A 21,100-nucleotide genomic window follows, 5' to 3' on the forward strand; every position below is an offset into this window, starting at 1 on the left:
GGGGACCGGTGTAGGGCACCGGGCCGCGTGTAGGGGACCGGGCCGCGTGTAGGGGGCCGCGTGTAGGGGACCGGGCCGCGTGTAGGGGACCGGGCCGCGTGTAGGGCACCGGGCCGCGTGTAGGGCACCGGGCCGCGTGTAGGGGACCGGTGTAGGGCACCGGGCCGCGTGTAGGGCACCGGGCAGCGTGTAGGGCACCGGGCAGCGTGTAGGGGACCGGGCCGCGTGTAGGGGACCGGTGTAGGGCACCGGGCAGCGTGTAGGGCACCGGTGTAGGGGACCGGGCGCGTGTAGGGGACCGGGCCGCGTGTAGGGACCGGGCCGCGTGGGGGACCGGGCCGCGTGTAGGGCACCGGGCCGCGTGTAGGGCACAGGGCCGCGTGTAGGGCACCGGGCCACGTGTAGGGCACCGGGCCGCGTGTAGGGGACCGGTGTAGGGGACCGGGCCGCGTGTAGGGGACTGGTGTAGGGCACTGGGCTGCATAAGTAAGTCTGGAGATACCTTCAGCATTTAAAAATCTAAACTTTTCAAGGATAAATCCCTCTGCAACCAAATGGTTCAACTTCTTTTTGGTTTGACATTGTTGTAGTGATAAAACCAGTTTGAGTCATTCAGAACTGCTATCAATAATGTAGTGACCTCCTCTCTTTCAGTGATGGACGCCTACCAGCTATCGACTTTCACCAATCCATAATGAGACACACCTCAAGGGGACAAGACTATGGTAAGGGGGGGTTGTATTCACAGCATGTTTGATATGATAAGGACATTAAACATGTGATAACTACAATTTAACACTAGAGGACAGTATAGTTTAACTTCTTGGTGACAGGGGGCAGTATTTTCACATCCGGATGAAATGCATGCCCAAATTCAACTGCCTGCTACTCATCCCCAGAAGATAAGATATGCATATTATTAGTAGATTTGGATATAAAACACTCTGAAGTTTCTAAAACTGTTTGAATCATGTCTGTGAGTATAAGAGAACTTATTTAGCAGGCGAAACCCCGAGGACAAACCATTCAGATTTTTATTTTTTAAGGTCACTTTTTTCAATGAGGTTTCATGGGGAATCCAGATTTCTAAGGGACGTTCTTGCAGTTCCTATCGCTTCCACTGGATGTCACCAGTCTGTAGAAATTGGTTGAGGTTATTCCTTTGTGTAATGAAGAAGTGCGGCCATCTTGAACGAGGGTCACTTGTAGTGTACTGTTAGATAGAGGCGCGTGACCAGAAAGCTACAGTTTGTTTTCTTCCTGTATTGAACACAGATCATCCAGTCTTCAATTTTATCGATTATTTACTTTTAAAAATACCTAAAGTTGTATTACAAAAGTAGTTTGAAATGTTTTGGCAAAGTTAACAAGTAACTTTTGAATTCATGTTGCGCAAGTTGGAACCTGGTGTTTTTCTGGATCAAATGCTCCAAATAAATGGACATATATATATATATATATATAACGAAATTAATCGAACAAAAGGACCATTTGTGATGTTTATGGGACATATTGGAGTGCCAACAGAAGAAGCTCAAAGATAAGGCATGATTTATATGTTTATTTCTGCGTTTTGTGTCGCGCCTGCAGGGTTGAAATGTTCTCTCTTTTACGGAGGTGCTGTCCTCAGATAATAGCATTGTTTGCTTTTGCCGAAAAGCCCTTTTCAAATCTGACATGTTGGCTGGATTCACAACACGTGTAGCTTTAATTTGCTATCTTGCATGTGTGATTAAATGAAAGTTGGATTTTTATAGTAATTTATTTGAATTTGGCACATTTTCCCTGGTTTATGGCCAGGTGGGACGCCGTCCCACATATCCCAGAGAGGTTAAAATGATATTTCAGATGTCTGCGCTCCAGCTAGACACCTATAGGGTCTGGTCTAAAGTAGTGCACTATATAGGGAATAGGGTTCCATAGGGCTCTGGTCTAAAGTAGTGCACTATATAGGGAATAGGGTTCCATAGGGCTCTGGTCTAAAGTAGTGCACTATATAGGGAATAGGGTTCTATAGGGCTCTGGTCTAAAGTAGTGCACTATATAGGGAATAGGGTTCCATAGGACTCTGGTCTAAAGTAGTGCACTATATAGGGAATAGGTTTTCCATAGGGCTCTGGTCTAAAGTAGTGCACTATATAGGGAATAGGGTGCCATAGGGCTCTGGTCTAAAGTAGTGCACTATATAGGGAATAGGTTTTCCATAGGGCTCTGGTCTAAAGTAGTGCACTATATAGGGAATAGGATGCCATAGGGCTCTGGTCTAAAGTAGTGCACTATATAGGGAATAGGATGCCATAGGGCTCTGGTCTAAAGTAGTGCACTATATAGGGAATAGGATGCCATAGGGCTCTGGTCTAAAGTAGTGCACTATATAGGGAATAGGGTGCCATGGGGCTCTGGTCTAAAGTAGTGCACTATATAGGGAATAGGATGCCATAGGGCTCTGGTCTAAAGTAGTGCACTATATAGGGAATAGGATGCCATAGGGCTCTGGTCTAAAGTAGTGCACTATTTAGGGAATAGTGTGCCATTTAGGATTAGACCGACAGCTAAGGGTAGTACCCTCGTGTCTCCCGCTCTGCAATCCTCCCATCTGGAGTTCTCCTGATAGACAGCCCTCACCTCAACAACATAGTTTCGCTACTATGGTCTATTGATTGCCTCACACCATTTGCACACACTGTATATAGACTTTCTTTTCTACTGTGTTATTGAGTGTATGTTTGTTTATTCCATGTGTAACTCTGTGTTGTTGTCTGTGTCACACTGCTTTGCTTTATCTTGGCCAGGTCACAATTGTAAATGAGAACTTGTTCTCAACTTAACAACCTGGTTAATGTGAAGGTGAAATAAAATAAATAAAACTAACATTTAAACTGACTGAATATTCCTATGTAATGTAGCATCGTACCGTCTGGCTTCCCGTTCAGCGATCCTTCTCTGTCTGGCGTGCTCCTGATAGACTGTCCTGTCTCTCCCAAATGAGTCAACAGACATGAGGTTAGGTGCCATCACAGCCTTACCTGGAAGAGACAGGTGAAAGGTTAGAGACCTGAGGACGGGACAGAGATCTCCCCCACCTGGCTCAAATCTAGACTACGCCCCCACCTGGCTCAAATCTGGACTACGCCCCCACCTGACTCAAATCTAGACTACGCCCCCACCTGGCTCAAATCTAGACTACGCCCCCACCTGGCTCAAATCTAGACTACGCCCCCACCTGGCTCAAATCTAGACTACGCCCCCACCTGGCTCAAATCTAGACTACGCCCCCCACCTGGCTCAAATCTAGACTACGCCCCCACCTGGCTCAAATCTAGACTACGCCCCCACCTGGCTCAAATCTAGATACGCCCCCACCTGGCTCAAATCTAGACTACGCCCCCACCTGGCTCAAATCTAGACTACGCCCCCACCTGGCTCACATCTAGACTACGCCTCCACCTGGCTCACATCTAGACTACGCCCCCACCTGGCTCAAATCTAGACTACGCCCCCACCTGGCTCAAATCTAGACTGCCTCCCACCTGGCTCAAATCTAGACTACGCCCCCACCTGGCTCACATCTAGACTACGCCCCCCACCTGGCTCAAATCTAGACTACGCCCCCACCTCCACCTGGCTCAAATCTAGACTACGCCCCCACCTCCACCTGGCTCAAATCTAGACTACGCCCCCACCTCCACCTGGCTCAAATCTAGACTACGCCCCCACCTCCACCTGGCTCAAATCTAGACGACGCCTCCCACCTGGCTCAAATCTAGACGACGCCTCCACCTGGCTCAAATCTAGACGACGCCCCCACCTGGCTCAAATCTAGACTACGCCCCCACCTGGCTCAAATCTAGACGACGACCCACCTGGCTCAAATCTAGACTACGCCCCCACCTGGCTCAAATCTAGACGACGCCTCCACCTGGCTCAAATCTAGACGACGCCCCCACCTGGCTCAAATCTAGACTACGCCCCCACCTGGCTCAAATCTAGACGACGCCTCCACCTGGCTCAAATCTAGACGACGCCTCCACCTGGCTCAAATCTAGACGACGCCTCCACCTGGCTCAAATCTAGACGACGCCTCCACCTGGCTCAAATCTAGGCTACGCCTCCACCTGGCTCAAATCTAGGCTACGCCTCCACCTGGCTCAAATCTAGACTACGCCTCCACCTGGCTCAAATCTAGACTACGCCTCCACCTGGCTCAAATCTAGACTACGCCTCCACCTGGCTCAAATCTAGACTACGCCTCCACCTGGCTCGAATCTAGACTACGCCTCCACCTGGCGCAAATCTAGACTACGCCTCCACCTGGCGCAAATCTAGACTACGCCTCCACCTGGCGCAATTCTAGACTACGCCCCCACCCCCCACCTGGCGCAATTCTAGACCACGCCCCCACCCTCACCTGGCTCAAATCTAGACTACACCCCCACACCCACCTGGCTCAATTCTAGACTACGCCTCCACCTGGCTCAAATCTAGACTACGCCTCCACCTGGCTCAAATCTAGACTACGCCTCCACCTGGCTCAAATCTAGACTACGCCCCACCCCCACCTGGCTCAAATCTAGACTACGCCCCCACCCCCACCTGGCTCAAATCTAGACTACGCCCCCACCCCCACCTGGCTCAAATCTAGACTACGCCTCCACCCCCACCTGGCTCAAATCTAGACTACGCCCCCACCTCCACCTGGCTCAAATCTAGACTACGCCCCCACCTCCACCTGGCGCAATTCTAGACTACGCCCCCACCTCCACCTGGCTCAAATCTAGACTACGCCCCCACCTGGCTCAAATCTAGACTACGCCCCCACCTGCTCAAATCTAGACTACGCACCCACCTGGCTCAAATCTAGACTACGTACCCACCTGGCTCAAATCTAGACTACGCACCCACCCGGCTCAAATCTAGACTTCGCCCCCACCTGGCTCAAATCTAGACTACGCACCCACCTGGCTCAAATCTAGACTACGCACCCACCTGGCTCAAATCTAGACTACGCACCCACCTGGCTCAAATCTAGACTACGCACCCACCCGGCTCAATTCTAGACTTCGCCCTCCACCTGGCTCAAATCTAGACTACGCCTACACCCCCACCTGGCTCAATTCTAGACTACTCCCCTCCCGGCTCAATTCTAGACTACGCCCTCCACCTGGCTCAAATCTAGACTACGCCCTCCACCTCCACCTGGCTCAATTCTAGACTACTCCCCAACACGGCTCAAATTCTAGACAACGCCCCCACCTCTAAGCCTACAAATCATTGTACTGACTAAATAAATATGGAATACATTTTTCATGAAAAAGCCATTTCTGCATTTGACACCAGGATCAGATAGTGCTTTATTTATAAATGCAAGTTAATAATTATCAGCCGAACTGACGAATCTAAACCCCTTCACTGTCCTGGTCTACTGTCATAATGCAGAAACATTCACTGTCCTGGTCTACTGTCCTGGTCTACTGTCCTAATGCAGAAACATTCACCGTCCTGGTCTACTGTCCTGGTCTACTGTCCAAATGCAGAAACATTCACTGTCCTGGTCTACTGTCCTGGTCTACTGTCCTAATGCATGAACATTCACTGTCCTGGTCTACTGTCAGAATGCAGAAACATTCACTGTCCTGGTCTACTGTCCTGGTCTACTGTCCAAATGCAGAAACATTCACTGTCCTGGTCTACTGTCCTGGTCTACTGTCCTAATGCAGAAACATTCACCGTCCTGGTCTACTGTCCTGGTCTACTGTCATAATGCAGAAACATTCACCGTCCTGGTCTACTGTCCTGGTCTACTGTCATAATGCAGAAACATTCACTGTCCTGGTCTACTGTCCTAATGCAGAAACATTCACTGTCTGGTCTACTGTCCAAATGCAGAAACATTCACTGTCCTGGTCTACTGTCTGGTCTACTGTCCTAATGCATGAACATTCACTGTCCTGGTCTACTGTCAGAATGCAGAAACATTCACTGTCCTGGTCTACTGTCCTGGTCTGCTGTCCTGGTCTGCTGTCCTGGTCTGCTGTCCTAATGCATAAACATTCACCGTCCTGGTCTACTGTCCTGGTCTACTGTCCTAATGCAGAAACATTCACTGTCCTGGTCTACTGTCCTAATGCAGAAACATTCACTGTCCTGGTCTACTGTCCTAATGCAGAAACATTCACTGTCCTGGTCTACTGTCCTAATGCAGAAACATTCACTGTCCTGGTCTACTGTCCTGGTCTACTGTCCTGGTCTACTGTCCTGGTCTACTGTCCTGGTCTACTGTCCTAATGCAGAAACATTCACTGTCCTGGTCTACTGTCCTAATGCAGAAACATTCACTGTCCTGGTCTACTGTCCTAATGCAGAAATATTCACCGTCCTGGTCTACTGTCCTAATGCACAAACATTCACTGTCCTGGTCTACTGTCCAAATGCAGAAGCATTCACTGTCCTGGTCTAAAGTCCTAATGCAGAAGCATTCACTGTCCTGGTCTACTGTCATAATGCAGAAACATTCACTGTCCTGGTCTACTGTCCTGGTCTACTGTCCTGGTCTACTGTCACAATGCAGAAACATTCACTGTCCTGGTCTACTGTCCTGGTCTACTGTCCCAGTCTACTGTCCTAATGCAGAAATATTCACTGTCCTTGTCTACTGTCCTGGTCTACTGTCCTAATGCAGAAACATTCACTGTCCTGGTCTACTGTCCTGGTCTACTGTCCCAGTCTACTGTCCCAGTCTACTGTCCTAATGCAGAAATATTCACTGTCCTGGTCTACTGTCCTGGTCTACTGTCCTAATGCAGAAACATTCACTGTCCTGGTCTACTGTCCTGGTCTACTGTCAATGCAGAAACATTCACTGTCCTGGTCTACTGTCCTGGTCTACTGTCCTAATGCAGAAACATTCACTGTCCTGGTCTACTGTCCTGGTCTACTGTCCTGGTCTACTGTCCTAATGCAGAAACATTCACTGTCCTGGTCTACTGTCCTGGTCTACTGTCACAATGCAGAAACATTCACTGTCCTGGTCTACTGTCCTGGTCTACTGTCATAATGCAGAAACATTCACTGTCCTGGTCTCCTGTCCTAATGCAGAAATATTCACTGTCCTGGTCTACTGTCCTGGTCTACTGTCCTAATGCAGAAACATTCACTGTCCTGGTCTGCTGTCCTGGTCTACTGTCCTGGTCTACTGTCCTGGTCTACTGTCCTAATACAGAAACATTCACTGTCCTGGTCTACTGTCCTGGTCTACTATCCTGGTCTACTATCCTGGTCTACTATCCTAATGCAGAAACATTCACTGTCCTGGTCTACTGTCCTGGTCTACTGTCCTGGTCTACTGTCCTGGTCTACTGTCCTAATACAGAAACATTCACTGTCCTGGTCTACTGTCCTGGTCTACTGTCCTAATACAGAAACATTCACTGTCCTGGTCTACTGTCCTGGTCTACTGTCCTGGTCTACTGTCCTGGTCTAAAGTCCTAATGCAGAAGCATTCACTGTCCTGGTCTAAAGTCCAAATGCAGAAACATTCACTGTCCTGGTCTACTGTCCTGGTCTACTGTCCTGGTCTACTGTCCTAATACAGAAGCATTCACTGTCCTGGTCTACTGTCATAATGCAGAAACATTCACTGTCCTGGTCTACTGTCCTGGTCTACTGTCATAATGCAGAAGCATTCACTGTCCTGGTCTACTGTCCTGGTCTACTGTCCTAATGCAGAAGCATTCACTGTCCTGGTCTACTGTCCTAATGCACAAACATTCACTGTCCTGGTCTACTGTCCTAATGCAGAAGCATTCACTGTCCTGGTCTTCTGTCCTGGTCTACTGTCATAATGCAGAAATATTCACAGTCCTGGTCTACTGTCCTAATGCACAAACATTCACTGTCCTGGTCTACTGTCCTAATGCAGAAGCATTCACTGTCCTGGTCTAAAGTCCTAATGCAGAAGCATTCACTGTCCTGGTCTGAAGTCCTAATGCAGAAATATGCACTGTCCTGGTCTACTGTCCTGGTCTACTGTCACAATGCAGAAACATTCACTGTCCTGGTCTACTGTCCTGGTCTACTGTCCTGGTCTACTGTCCTAATGCAGAAACATTCACTGTCCTGGTCTACTGTCAATGCAGAAACATTCACTGTCCTGGTCTACTGTCCTGGTCTACTGTCCTAATGCAGAAACATTCACTGTCCTGGTCTACTGTCCTGGTCTACTGTCCTGGTCTACTGTCCTAATGCAGAAACATTCACTGTCCTGGTCTACTGTCCTGGTCTACTGTCACAATGCAGAAACATTCACTGTCCTGGTCTACTGTCCTGGTCTACTGTCATAATGCAGAAACATTCACTGTCCTGGTCTCCTGTCCTAATGCAGAAATATTCACTGTCCTGGTCTACTGTCCTGGTCTACTGTCCTAATGCAGAAACATTCACTGTCCTGGTCTACTGTCCTGGTCTACTATCCTGGTCTACTATCCTAATGCAGAAACATTCACTGTCCTGGTCTACTGTCCTGGTCTACTGTCCTGGTCTACTGTCCTGGTCTACTGTCCTAATACAGAAACATTCACTGTCCTGGTCTACTGTCCTGGTCTACTGTCCTGGTCTACTGTCCTGGTCTACTGTCCTAATACAGAAACATTCACTGTCCTGGTCTACTGTCCTGGTCTACTGTCCCAATGCAGAAACATTCACTGTCCTGGTCTACTGTCCTGGTCTACTGTCACAATGCAGAAACATTCACTGTCCTGGTCTACTGTCACAATGCAGAAACATTCACTGTCCTGGTCTACTGTCCTGGTCTACTGTCCTAATGCAGAAACATTCACCGTCCTGGTCAACTGTCACAATGCAGAAACATTCACTGTCCTGGTCTACTGTCCTGGTCTACTGTCACAATGCAGAAACATTCACTGTCCTGGTCTACTGTCCTGGTCTACTGTCAATGCAGAAACATTCACTGTCCTGGTCTACTGTCCTGGTCTACTGTCCTGGTCTACTGTCATTATGCAGAAATATTCACTGTCCTGGTCTACTGTCCTGGTCTACTGTCCTGGTCTACTGTCCTAATGCACAAGCATTCACTGTCCTGGTCTAAAGTCCTAATGCAGAAGCATTCACTGTCCTGGTCTACTGTCCCAATGCAGTAACATTCACTGTCCCGGTCTACTGTCCTAATACATAAATATGCACTGTCCTGGTCTACTGTCCTGGTCTACGGTCCTAATGCAGAAACACTCACTGTCCTGGTCTACTGTCCTGGTCTACTGTCCTGGTCTACTGTCCTAATGCAGAAACATTCACTGTCCTGGTCTACTGTCCTGGTCTACGGTCCTAATACAGAAACATTCACTGTCCTGGTCTACTGTCTTGGTCTACTGTCCTAATGCAGAAACATTCACTGTCCTGGTCTACTGTCCTGGTCTACTGTCCTAATGCAGAAGCATTCACTGTCCTGGTCTACTGTCCTGGTCTACTGTCACAATGCAGAAACATTCACTGTCCTGGTCTACTGTCACAATGCAGAAACATTCACTGTCCTGGTCTAATGTCCTGGTCTACTGTCCTAATGCAGAAACATTCACCGTCCTGGTCTACTGTCACAATGCAGAAACATTCACTGTCCTGGTCTACTGTCCTGGTCTACTGTCAATGCATAAACATTCACTGTCCTGGTCTACTGTCCTGGTCTACTGTCCTGGTCTACTGTCCTAATGCAAAAACATTCACTGTCCTGGTCTACTGTCATTATGCAGAAATATTCACTGTCCTGGTCTACTGTCCTGGTCTACTGTCCTGGTCTACTGTCAATGCAGAAACATTCACTGTCCTGGTCTACTGTCCTGGTCTACTGTCCTAATGCAGAAACATTCACTGTCCTGGTCTACTGTCCTGGTCTACTGTCCTAATGCAGAAACATTCACCGTCCTGGTCTACTGTCCTGGTCTACTGTCACAATGCAGAAACATTCACTGTCCTGGTCTACTGTCCTGGTCTACTGTCCTGGTCTACTGTCCTAATGCAGAAACATTAACTGTCCTGGCCTACTGTCCCGGTCTACTGTCCTGGTCTACTGTCACAATGCAGAAACATTCACTGTCCTGGTCTACTGTCCTGGTCTACTGTCCTGGTCTACTGTCCTAATGCAGAAACATTCACTGTCCTGTTCTACTGTCATTATGCAGAAATATTCACTGTCCTGGTCTACTGTCCTGGTCTACTGTCCTAATGCAGAAACATTCACTGTCCTGGTCTACTGTCCTGGTCTACTGTCCTAATGCAGAAACATTCACTGTCCTGGTCTACTGTCCTGGTCTACTGTCCTAATGCAGAAACATTCACTGTCCTGGTCTACTGTCCTAATGCAGAAACATTCACTGTCCTGGCCTACTGTCCCGGTCTACTGTCCTGGTCTACTGTCACAATGCAGAAACATTCACTGTCCTGGTCTACTGTCCTGGTCTACTGTCCTGGTCTACTGTCCTAATGCAGAAACATTCACTGTCCTGGTCTACTGTCCTGGTCTACTGTCCTAATGCAGAAACATTCACTGTCCTGGTCTACTGTCCTGGTCTACTGTCCTGGTGCAGAAACATTCACTGTCCTGGTCTACTATCCTGGTCTACTATCCTGGTCTACTGTCCTAATGCAGAAACATTCACTGTCCTGGTCTACTGTCAATGCAGAAACATTCACTGTCCTGGTCTACTGTCCTGGTCTACTGTCCTAATGCAGAAACATTCACTGTCCTGGTCTACTGTCCTGGTCTACTGTCCTGGTCTACTGTCCTAATGCAGAAACATTCACTGTCCTGGTCTACTGTCCTGGTCTACTGTCACAATGCAGAAACATTCACTGTCCTGGTCTACTGTCCTGGTCTACTGTCATAATGCAGAAACATTCACTGTCCTGGTCTCCTGTCCTAATGCAGAAATATTCACTGTCCTGGTCTACTGTCCTGGTCTACTGTCCTGGTCTACTGTCCTAATGCAGAAACATTCACTGTCCTGGTCTACTATCCTGGTCTACTATCCTAATGCAGAAACATTCACTGTCCTGGTCTACTGTCCTGGTCTACTGTCCTGGTCTACTGTCCTAATACAGAAACATTCACTGTCCTGGTCTACTGTCCTGGTCTACTGTCCTGGTCTACTGTCCTGGTCTACTGTCCTAATACAGAAACATTCACTGTCCTGGGCTACTGTCCTGGTCTACTGTCCCAATGCAGAAACATTCACTGTCCTGGTCTACTGTCCTGGTCTACTGTCACAATGCAGAAACATTCACTGTCCTGGTCTACTGTCCTGGTCTACTGTCCTGGTCTACTGTCCTGGTCTACTGTCCTAATACAGAAACATTCACTGTCCTGGGCTACTGTCCTGGTCTACTGTCCCAATGCAGAAACATTCACTGTCCTGGTCTACTGTCCTGGTCTACTGTCACAATGCAGAAACATTCACTGTCCTGGTCTACTGTCACAATGCAGAAACATTCACTGTCCTGGTCTACTGTCCTGGTCTACTGTCACAATGCAGAAACATTCACTGTCCTGGTCTACTGTCCTAATGCAGAAATATTCACTGTCCTGGTCTACTGTCCTGGTCTACTGTCCTGGTCTACTGTCCTGGTCTACTGTCCTAATGCAGAAATATTCACTGTCCTGGTCTACTGTCCTGGTTTACTGTCCTGGTCTACTGTCCTGGTCTACTGTCCTAATGCAGAAACATTCACTGTCCTGGTCTACTGTCATTATGCAGAAATATTCACTGTCCTGGTCTACTGTCCTGGTCTACTGTCCTAATGCACAAACATTCACTGTCCTGGTCTAAAGTCCTAATGCAGAAGCATTCACTGTCCTGGTCTAAAGTCCTAATGCTGAAGCATTCACTGTCCTGGTCTACTGTCCCAATGCAGTAACATTCACTGTCCCGGTCTACTGTCCTAATACATAAATATGCACTGTCCTGGTCTACTGTCCGGGTCTACTGTCCCAATGCAGAAACACTCACTGTCCTGGTCTACTGTCCTGGTCTACTGTCCTGGTCTACTGTCCTAATGCAGAAACATTCACTGTCCTGGTCTACTGTCCTGGTCTACTGTCCTAATGCAGAAACATTCACTGTCCTGGTCTACTGTCCTGGTCTACTGTCCTAATGCAGAAGCATTCACTGTCCTGGTCTACTGTCCTGGTCTACTGTCACAATGCAGAAACATTCACTGTCCTGGTCTACTGTCACAATGCAGAAACATTCACTGTCCTGGTCTACTGTCCTGGTCTACTGTCACAATGCAGAAACATTCACTGTCCTGGTCTACTGTCCTGGTCTACTGTCAATGCATAAACATTCACTGTCCTGGTCTACTGTCCTGGTCTACTGTCCTAATGCAGAAACATTCACTGTCCTGGTCTACTGTCATTATGCAGAAATATTCACTGTCCTGGTCTACTGTCCTGGTCTACTGTCAATGCAGAAACATTCACTGTCCTGGTCTACTGTCCTGGTCTACTGTCCTAATGCAGAAACATTCACTGTCCTGGTCTACTGTCATTATGCAGAAATATTCACTGTCCTGGTCTACTGTCCTGGTCTACTGTCCTAATGCAGAAACATTCACTGTCCTGGTCTACTGTCCTGGTCTACTGTCCTAATGCAGAAACATTCACTGTCCTGGTCTACTGTCCTGGTCTACTGTCCTAATACAGAAACATTCACTGTCCTGGTCTACTGTCCTGGTCTACTGTCCTAATGCAGAAACATTCACCGTCCTGGTCTACTGTCCTGGTCTACTGTCACAATGCAGAAACATTCACTGTCCTGGTCTACTGTCCTGGTCTACTGTCCTGGTCTACTGTCCTAATGCAGAAACATTCACTGTCCTGGCCTACTGTCCCGGTCTACTGTCCTGGTCTACTGTCACAATGCAGAAACATTCACTGTCCTGGTCTACTGTCCTGGTCTACTGTCCTAATGCAGAAACATTCACTGTCCTGGTCTACTGTCCTGGTCTACTGTCCTAATGCAGAAACATTCACTGTCCTGGTCTACTGTCATTATGCAGAAATATTCACTGTCCTGGTCTACTGTCCTGGTCTACTGTCCTGGTCTACTGTCCTAATGCAGAAACATTCACTGTCCTGGTCTACTGTCCTGGTCTACTGTCCTAATGCAGAAACATTCACTGTCCTGGTCTACTGTCCTAATGCAGAAACATTCACTGTCCTGGCCTACTGTCCTGGTCTACTGTCACAATGCAGAAACATTCACTGTCCTGGTCTACTGTCCTGGTCTACTGTCCTGGTCTACTGTCCTAATGCAGAAACATTCACTGTCCTGGTCTACTGTCCTAATGCAGAAACATTCACTGTCCTGGTCTACTGTCCTGGTCTACTGTCCTGGTGCAGAAACATTCACCGTCCTGGACTACTGTCCTGGTCTACTGTCCTGGTCTACTGTCCTAATGCATAAACATTCACTGTCCTGGTCTACTGTCCTGGTCTACTGTCACAATGCAGAAACATTCACTGTCCTGGTCTACTGTCATAATGCAGAAACATTCACTGTCCTGGTCTACTGTCCTAATGCAGAAACATTCACTGTCCTGGTCTACTGTCCTGGTCTACTGTCCTGGTGCAGAAACATTCACCGTCCTGGTCTACTGTCCTGGTCTACTGTCCTGGTCTACTGTCCTAATGCAGAAACATTCACTGTCCTGGTCTACTATCCTGGTCTACTATCCTGGTCTACTGTCCTAATGCAGAAACATTCACTGTCCTGGTCTACTGTCCTGGTCTACTGTCCTGGTCTACTGTCCTAATACAGAAACATTCACTGTCCTGGTCTACTGTCCTGGTCTACTGTCCTAATGCAGAAACATTCACTGTCCTGGTCTACTGTCCTGGTCTACTGTCCTGGTCTACTGTCCTAATGCAGAAACATTCACTGTCCTGGTCTACTGTCCTGGGCTACTGTCCTGGTCTACTGTCCTGGTCTACTGTCGTAATGGCATTGTTGTTCTGCTTGGATCATCACTGAGACACAGAACTGTCTTGAATCCACTTAACACACTTACCTGTCCGTCTGTGGTGAGCACCATCCTATTAATTAGCATTCACTTTAGGACCTGTCTGAATCTCACTGACATTGCGGTCATAGTCTTTTTCGGTCAGTGATATAAAAGGACTACAGGTCTACGGACAACTACAGACAGACCATCTGTGGTTCTGTCTAACAGTCATCTGAGCCACAACAGATGGAGGAGCAGAAACAGCGTCAACCTTTACACATCACACTGTGCGGTCAGGACTCGGAACAAAGCTCACGTCTCCCTCTCTCACCAAGCTCACTTGACAACGAGGCTCACACCACTCACAGACGGGGAGACAGGCACACCGGGAGAGAGACAGAGAGAGACACACGGGGGGGAGAGACAGAGACACGGGGGAGAGAGACAGAGACACACGGGGGAGAGACAGAGACACACGGGGGGGAGAGACAGAGACACACGGGGGAGAGAGACAGAGACACACGGGGGGAGAGAGACAGAGACACGGGGGGAGAGAGACAGAGACACACGGGGGGAGAGAGACAGAGACACACGGGGGGAGAGACAGAGACACACGGGGGGAGAGACAGAGACACACGGGGGGAGAGAGACAGAGACACACGGGGGGGAGGAGAGACAGAGACACACGGGGGGAGAGAGACAGAGACACACGGGGGGGAAGAGAGACAGAGACACACGGGGGAAAGAGAGACAGAGACACACGGGGGGGAGAGAGACAGAGACACACGGGGGGAGAGAGACAGAGACACACGGGGGGAAGAGACACAGAGACACACGGGGGAAGAGAGACAGAGACACACGGGGGAGACACAGAGACACACGGGGGAGACAGAGACACACGGGGGGGACACAGAGACACACGGGGGAGACACACAGAGACACACGGGGAGACAGAGACACACGGGGGGAGACAGAGACACACAGAGACACACGGGGAGACAGACAGGGTGGAGAGACAGAGACACACGGGGGGGAGACAGACAGAGACACAGGGAGACAGACAGAGACACAGGGAGACAGAGGAAGACATGAGAAGGGTTTGGGGGTTCGCACGTACACACACACACAACCACCACACACACACACACAGAGAGAGAACCAACGAGGCCGTTCAAGTAAATAATAAAAACCTTCAAGATGGACTGACTTGAAAGGCTGGCAAACTCCGCCGATTCATCTTTAATATCATCCTGGCGCCGCTGGACCAGCCGACAGGCCCGTTGCCTTAGTAACTGGTGCATGTTGCCCTCCAGCTCCGCCACGGTGGGAACCTGAAACATACACGCCCAAACGTCACCTCCGACCTCCACACAGAACACGCCCTGCTCAGGCTGACCGACCGCCGGGTCACCGGGAGACCTCATTGGTGCAAGGGCCCGAGAGAGACGCTTGACTGACAGGTTGACACGTCCAATTGTGGTGAGAGGTGTGACTATAGACAGGAATATCAGTCAAAGTTAAATGTTGTAGTTTATTTTTCAAATCGGAGGTTTAGTCTGTTCATTCTAAATCTATAAAAACGGGACCACGTCCAACATCATATTTCAGGTTTCCTTCACTAAACAGTTTAAACTGCGCAGTCGAGTGAGTTTTAAAAATCACAATGCCCTCAACCCCCCACACCAAAGAGACTCCATTGACCATCATGCATCATTCCACTATGGAAGAGCTGAAGGAGGAAGTGAGTGTTAGGAGAGAGAAAGAAGCTGATGGTCAGTTTAGCTAGAAGGTTCATCGAGACTCCTCCTCCCCTCTCTGGAGTCACACCTAGAAAACACCTGCTGTAGAACTAACACCAGTCAGATGTTAAGATTAAATAAAACGTTATAGTTTATGATAAATATTGTAGCGGTTAATAGTTGTAATAGAGACACTCACTATGAGGATCAGAGACATTCAGTTAAAGATCAACCAAGTGGAAGTATACTGCAACAAATAAATAGCTCTAAACTAAAAAAATAACATTTTTTTAAAAAGGCATCTCATTTAAAGCAGAAATTAACTTATTTTTTTTTACATCAAAGTTCATATCAAATTTGTTATGTTTCTAATTTTAAAAAATGGTTTTTTATATTAACCCACAACGAAAGAGAGAAAAAAAACATAAAACGAAGAAGAGAGGCAGAGAATTTCTCCCTTACCTTTTCACCGAAACACTCAAGCAAGTCTCGAACATACCCTCGCATCTCTTGCAAGAATTTATACTGTTCTGCGTCGTCATTGGATGAACCCTCGAGCCGGCGAATGGTGTTCTGAGCTGCCTCGAGTTCTTCCTGGATCTGATCGTAGCGCTTAGCATTAGCATCATGCCCCACACGCATCTGGCTCAGCCTAGAGAGAAAGAAGAAGACACACGAGACAGACCGGGTGAGTTGAGTGGATCTGAGCCCTAACAGACAGACAGGAGAGAGAGACTGCTGTGAAATTAACCCACGCAGGTTTACAGTAGGTCTAACAACTGATGTGGCATTCTATTGGTCGACAGAGCTGTGATCAGGCTAACTATAAACCCGCTTTTATCAGGACTGGAGCAGAATACAGGACTGACCAAAAGAAACTACGGAAAAATGACTTACCGTTATATTCTTAGTAAATGTACCAGTGATATGAAAGAGGGAACGGTCCCACCTTTCCATTGTCTATAATGCTAAGCTTTCGCTGAATGCTAATCCACCAAATACGCTAAATGGCGCTGCTAATAACATGCGGTGATTTGAAGAAAAATAGTTCAGATGTCATTATTTAAATGACATTAATTTGACCATTTTAATTTCTACCTGGTAGAAAGTCGTGTAACTTCAAGACTGGAGTATTTAAAATATATATTTTTTTTTACAATAATATTTTTTATTTGACTTAATTCAGACACTCGAGACTCATTCAAAACCTAATTTGGGTCGCGACCCACGAGTAGAGAACCGCTGGAGTAGAGATCAGGAAGGTACATTTTGTTACGTTACAGCCTTATATATATATATATATATAAATAAACATAAATATATTTTTTTGAATCCCTCAATCTACACACAATAGCCCATAATAAAAAAAGGTTTAAAAAAACAAAAAACCAGAAACACCTTATTTACATAAGTATTCAGACCCTTTGCTAAGAGACTGGATATTGAGCTCAGGTGCGTCCTGTTTCCATTGATCATCCTTGAGATGTTTCTACAACTTGACTGGAGTCCACCTGTGGTAAATTCAATCGATTGGACATGATTTGGAAAGGCAACACACCTGTCTATATAAGGTCCCACAGTTGACAGTGCACATCAGAGCAAAAACCAAGCCATGAGGTCGAAGGAATTGTCCATAGAGCTCCGAGACAGGATTGTGTCGAGGCACTGATCTGGGCAAGGGTACCAAAAAATGTCTGCAGCATTGAAGGTCCCAAGAACACAGTGGCCTCCATCATTCTTAAATGGAAGAAGTTTGGAACCACCAAGACTCTTCCTAGAGCTGGCCGCCCGGCCAAACTGAGCAATCGGGGGAGAAGGGCCTTGGTCATGGAGGTGAACAAGAACCCAATGGTCACTAACAGAGCTCCAGAGTTCCTCTGTGGAGATGGGAGAACCTTCCAGAAGGACAAGCATCTCTGAAGCACTCTGCCAATCAGGCTTTTATGGTAGAGTGGCCAGACATAGCTTTTACTGAGAAGTGGCATCCATGACAGCCCGCTTGGAGTTTGCCAAAAGGCACCTCAGACCATGAGAAACAAGATCCTCTGGTCTGATGAAACCTAGATTGAACTATTTGGCCTGAATGTCAAGCGTCACATCTGGAGAAAACCTGGCACCATCCCTACGGTGAAGCATGGTGGTAGGAGCATCCTGCTGTGGGGATGTTTTTCAGCAGCAGGGACTGGGAGACTAGACAGGATCGAGGGAACGCAGGAGTGGCTTCGGGACAAGTCTCTGAATGTCCTTGAGTGGCCCAGCCAGTATCCGGACTTGAACCCAATCGAACATCTCTGGAGAGACTTGAAAATAGCTGTACAGCGACACTTCCAATCCAACTTGACAGAGTTTGAGAGGATCTGCAGAGAAGAATGGGAGAAACTCCCCGAATACAGGTGTGCCAAGCTTATTGAGTCATACCCAAGAAGACTTGAGGCTGTTATCACTGCCAACGGTGATTCAACAAAGTACTGAATAAAAGGGTCTGAAAATGTATTTAAATGCTTTTTATCCCTGTTTTTTATTTATAGAACAGTCTTTATGGGGTATTCTGTGGCAATTGATGAGGGGAAAAAAAATACTGAATACAATTTAGAATAAGTAATAATGAATTAATTAATAATTAAGTAATAATAATTCAGGCTGTAACTTAACAAAAATGTGGAAAAAGTGAAGGTGCTGAAGTCTCTCCAAAGGCACCGTGTCTTACCCAGGTCAGTGGTGAGAGGTCACCGTTAGGGTCAGTAGTGAGAGGTCACCGTTAGGGTCAGTGGTGAGAGGTCACCGTTAGGGTCAGTGGTGAGAGGTCACCCACCGTTAGGGTCAGTAGTGAGAGGTCACCGTTAGGGTCAGTAGTGAGAGGTCACCGTTAGGGTCAGTGGTGAGAGGTCACCGTTAGGGTCAGTAGTGAGAGGTCACCGTTAGGGTCAGTGTGAGAGGTCACCGTTAGGGTCAGTAGTGAGAGGTCACCGTTAGGGTCAGTAGTGAGAGGTCACCGTTAGGGTCAGTAGTGGGGTCAGTGAGTGAGGTCACCGTTAGGGTCAGTAGTGAGAGGTCACCGTTAGGGTCAGTAGTGAGAGGTCACCGTTAGGGTCAGTAGTGAGAGGTCACCGTTAGGGTCAGTAGTCACCGAGAGGTCACCGTTAGGGTCAGTAGTGAGAGGTCACCGTTAGGGTCAGTAGTCACCGAGGGTCAGTCACCGTTAGGGTCAGTAGTGAGAGGTCACCGTTAGGGTCAGTAGTGTACTGGATCAGTCAGGTACCTGTCTCTGAGGCGTGTCTTGACCAGGTCAGTAGTGAGAGGTCACCATTAGGGTCAGTAGTGTACTGGATCAGTCAGGTACCTGTCTCTGAGGCGTGTCTTGACCAGGTCAGTAGTGACAGGTGAGAGGTCACCGCCAGGGGCACTGTAGACCAGTGTGCAACCCTCAGGCTTGCTGCTGTAGGAGTAGGGCAGGCTGTAGGTAGAGCTGTAGGGCTGCTGGGGTCAGTAGTGAGAGGTCACCAGCTGCTGGATGTGGTAGTCTCACGCTTGACCGTTGTGAGAGGTCACCATTAGTCTGGCTGGCAGGTGCCTGTCTCTGAGGCGTGTGAGACTGGAGGTCACCTAGGTGCCTCAACAACATCATCATCATATCTACGGTGTGCGTGTTACCTGGGGATGCTGGTGCGTGTGTTACCTGGAGGATGTCTCTGAGGCGTGTCTTGACCAGGTCAGGGACAGGTGATCACCGTTAGGGTCAGTAGTGAGAGGTCACCTTAGGGGGTGAGAGGTCACTGTTAGGGTCAGTAGTGACACTAGGGGGTGATCACCGTTAGGGTCAGTAGTGACACCGTAGGGGGTACTGGATCAGTCAGGTACCTGTCTCTGAGGCGTGTCTTGACCAGGTCAGGGAGGGTCACCATTAGGGTCAGTAGTGTACTGGATCGGTCAGGTGCCTGTCTCTGAGGCGTGTCTTGACCAGGTCAGTAGTGAGAGGTCACCATTAGGGTCAGTAGTGACTGGATCAGTCAGGTGCCTGTCTCTGAGGCGTGTCTTGACCAGGTCAGTAGTGAGAGGTCACCATTAGGGGGGTAGTGTACTGGATCAGTCAGGTACCTGTCTCTGAGGCGTGTCTTGACCAGGTCAGTAGTGACAGGGAGAGGTCAGGGGGCACTGTTGACCAGTGTGCACCTCAGGCTTGCTGCTGTAGGGGGGCAGGCTGTGGTGAGCTTACTGCTGGGGGTAGTGCTGCTGTGTAGTACACGCCACCGGTCGGGCTGGCAGGACTGGACCTACCAACATCATCATCAGGGGGTGTTGCGTGTTACCTGGGGGATGCTGTTGGTGTTACCTGGGGGGGGATGTGTTACCTAGTGTTACCTAGGGGGGATGTTGGTGTTACCTAGGGGGGATGTTGGTGTTACCTAGGGGGATGTTGGTGTTACCTAGGGGGGTTGGTGTGCTGGTGTTACCTAGGGGGATGTTGGTGTGTGGGGGGATGTGGTGTTACCTGGGGGGATGTTGGTGTTACCTGGGGGGATGTTGGTGTTACCTAGGGGGGATGCCGGTGTTACCTAGGGGGATGTTGGTGTTACCTAGGGGGATGCTGGTGCGTGGGGGATGTGGTGTTACCTGGGGGATGTTGGTGTTACCTAGGGGGGATGTTGCGGTGTTACCTGGGGGATGCTGGTGTTACCTAGGGGGGATGGGTGCTGGGGGTGTGTGTTACCTGGGGGATGCTGGTGTTACCTGGGGATGCTGGTGCCTGGGGGATGTTACCTGGGGGATGTTGGTGTTACCTAGGGGGATGCTGGTGTTACCTAGGGGGATGTTGGTGTGTGTGTGTGTTACCTGGGGGATGTTGGTGTTACCTGGGGGATGTTGGTGTTACCTAGGGGGATGCTGGTGTGTGTGTGTGTGTGTGTGTTACCTGGGGGATACTTATCCCTTTGCGTATCTGCTCCTGTTCCCAGCGTGACACCTCCTCATCCTGACCTCCAGTATCCAACGCCTCGTCATCACTACCCTCTATACCTAGTAGAGGAGAGAGAGAGGGTGGGGAATGTGGTTACAGAGCCTCCAGAATGTATTCATTCCCATTGACTTATTCCACAAAAATCTCTCCCACCTACACAAAATACCCCATAATGACATCACAATACCCCATAATGACATCACAATACCCCATAATGACATCACAATACCCCATAATGACATCACAATACCCCATAAAGACAAATTGAAAAGCTGTTTTTAGAAATGTTTGAAAATTACATCCCTGAGTCAATACATGTTAGAATCACCTTTGGCAGCGATTACAGCTGTGAGTCTTTCTGGGTCAGTCTACCAATAGTAGTAGTAGTAGTAGTAGT

The 21,100-nt window shown here is 48.4% G+C and overlaps 1 protein-coding gene across 1 annotated transcript in view; it reads right to left on the reverse strand.

Moving 5' to 3' along the window:
* paxbp1 (PAX3 and PAX7 binding protein 1) overlaps positions 1 to 21,100 on the reverse strand; it is a 51,110-nt gene that overhangs the window by 18,437 nt on the left and 11,573 nt on the right. The window contains exons 5-10 of the mRNA XM_042311245.1: positions 20,659 to 20,762; positions 19,920 to 20,020; positions 19,090 to 19,233; positions 16,212 to 16,401; positions 15,218 to 15,341; positions 2,915 to 3,026 (exon numbers count right to left, since the gene is read on the reverse strand). Coding sequence (XP_042167179.1) covers positions 2,915 to 3,026; positions 15,218 to 15,341; positions 16,212 to 16,401; positions 19,090 to 19,233; positions 19,920 to 20,020; positions 20,659 to 20,762 — 775 coding nt within the window. The remainder of the gene's footprint in view (positions 1 to 2,914; positions 3,027 to 15,217; positions 15,342 to 16,211; positions 16,402 to 19,089; positions 19,234 to 19,919; positions 20,021 to 20,658; positions 20,763 to 21,100) is intronic.

This window comes from Oncorhynchus tshawytscha, linkage group LG33 (assembly GCF_018296145.1).
Source record: "Oncorhynchus tshawytscha isolate Ot180627B linkage group LG33, Otsh_v2.0, whole genome shotgun sequence".
In the NCBI taxonomy this organism is placed as follows: domain Eukaryota; kingdom Metazoa; phylum Chordata; class Actinopteri; order Salmoniformes; family Salmonidae; genus Oncorhynchus; species Oncorhynchus tshawytscha.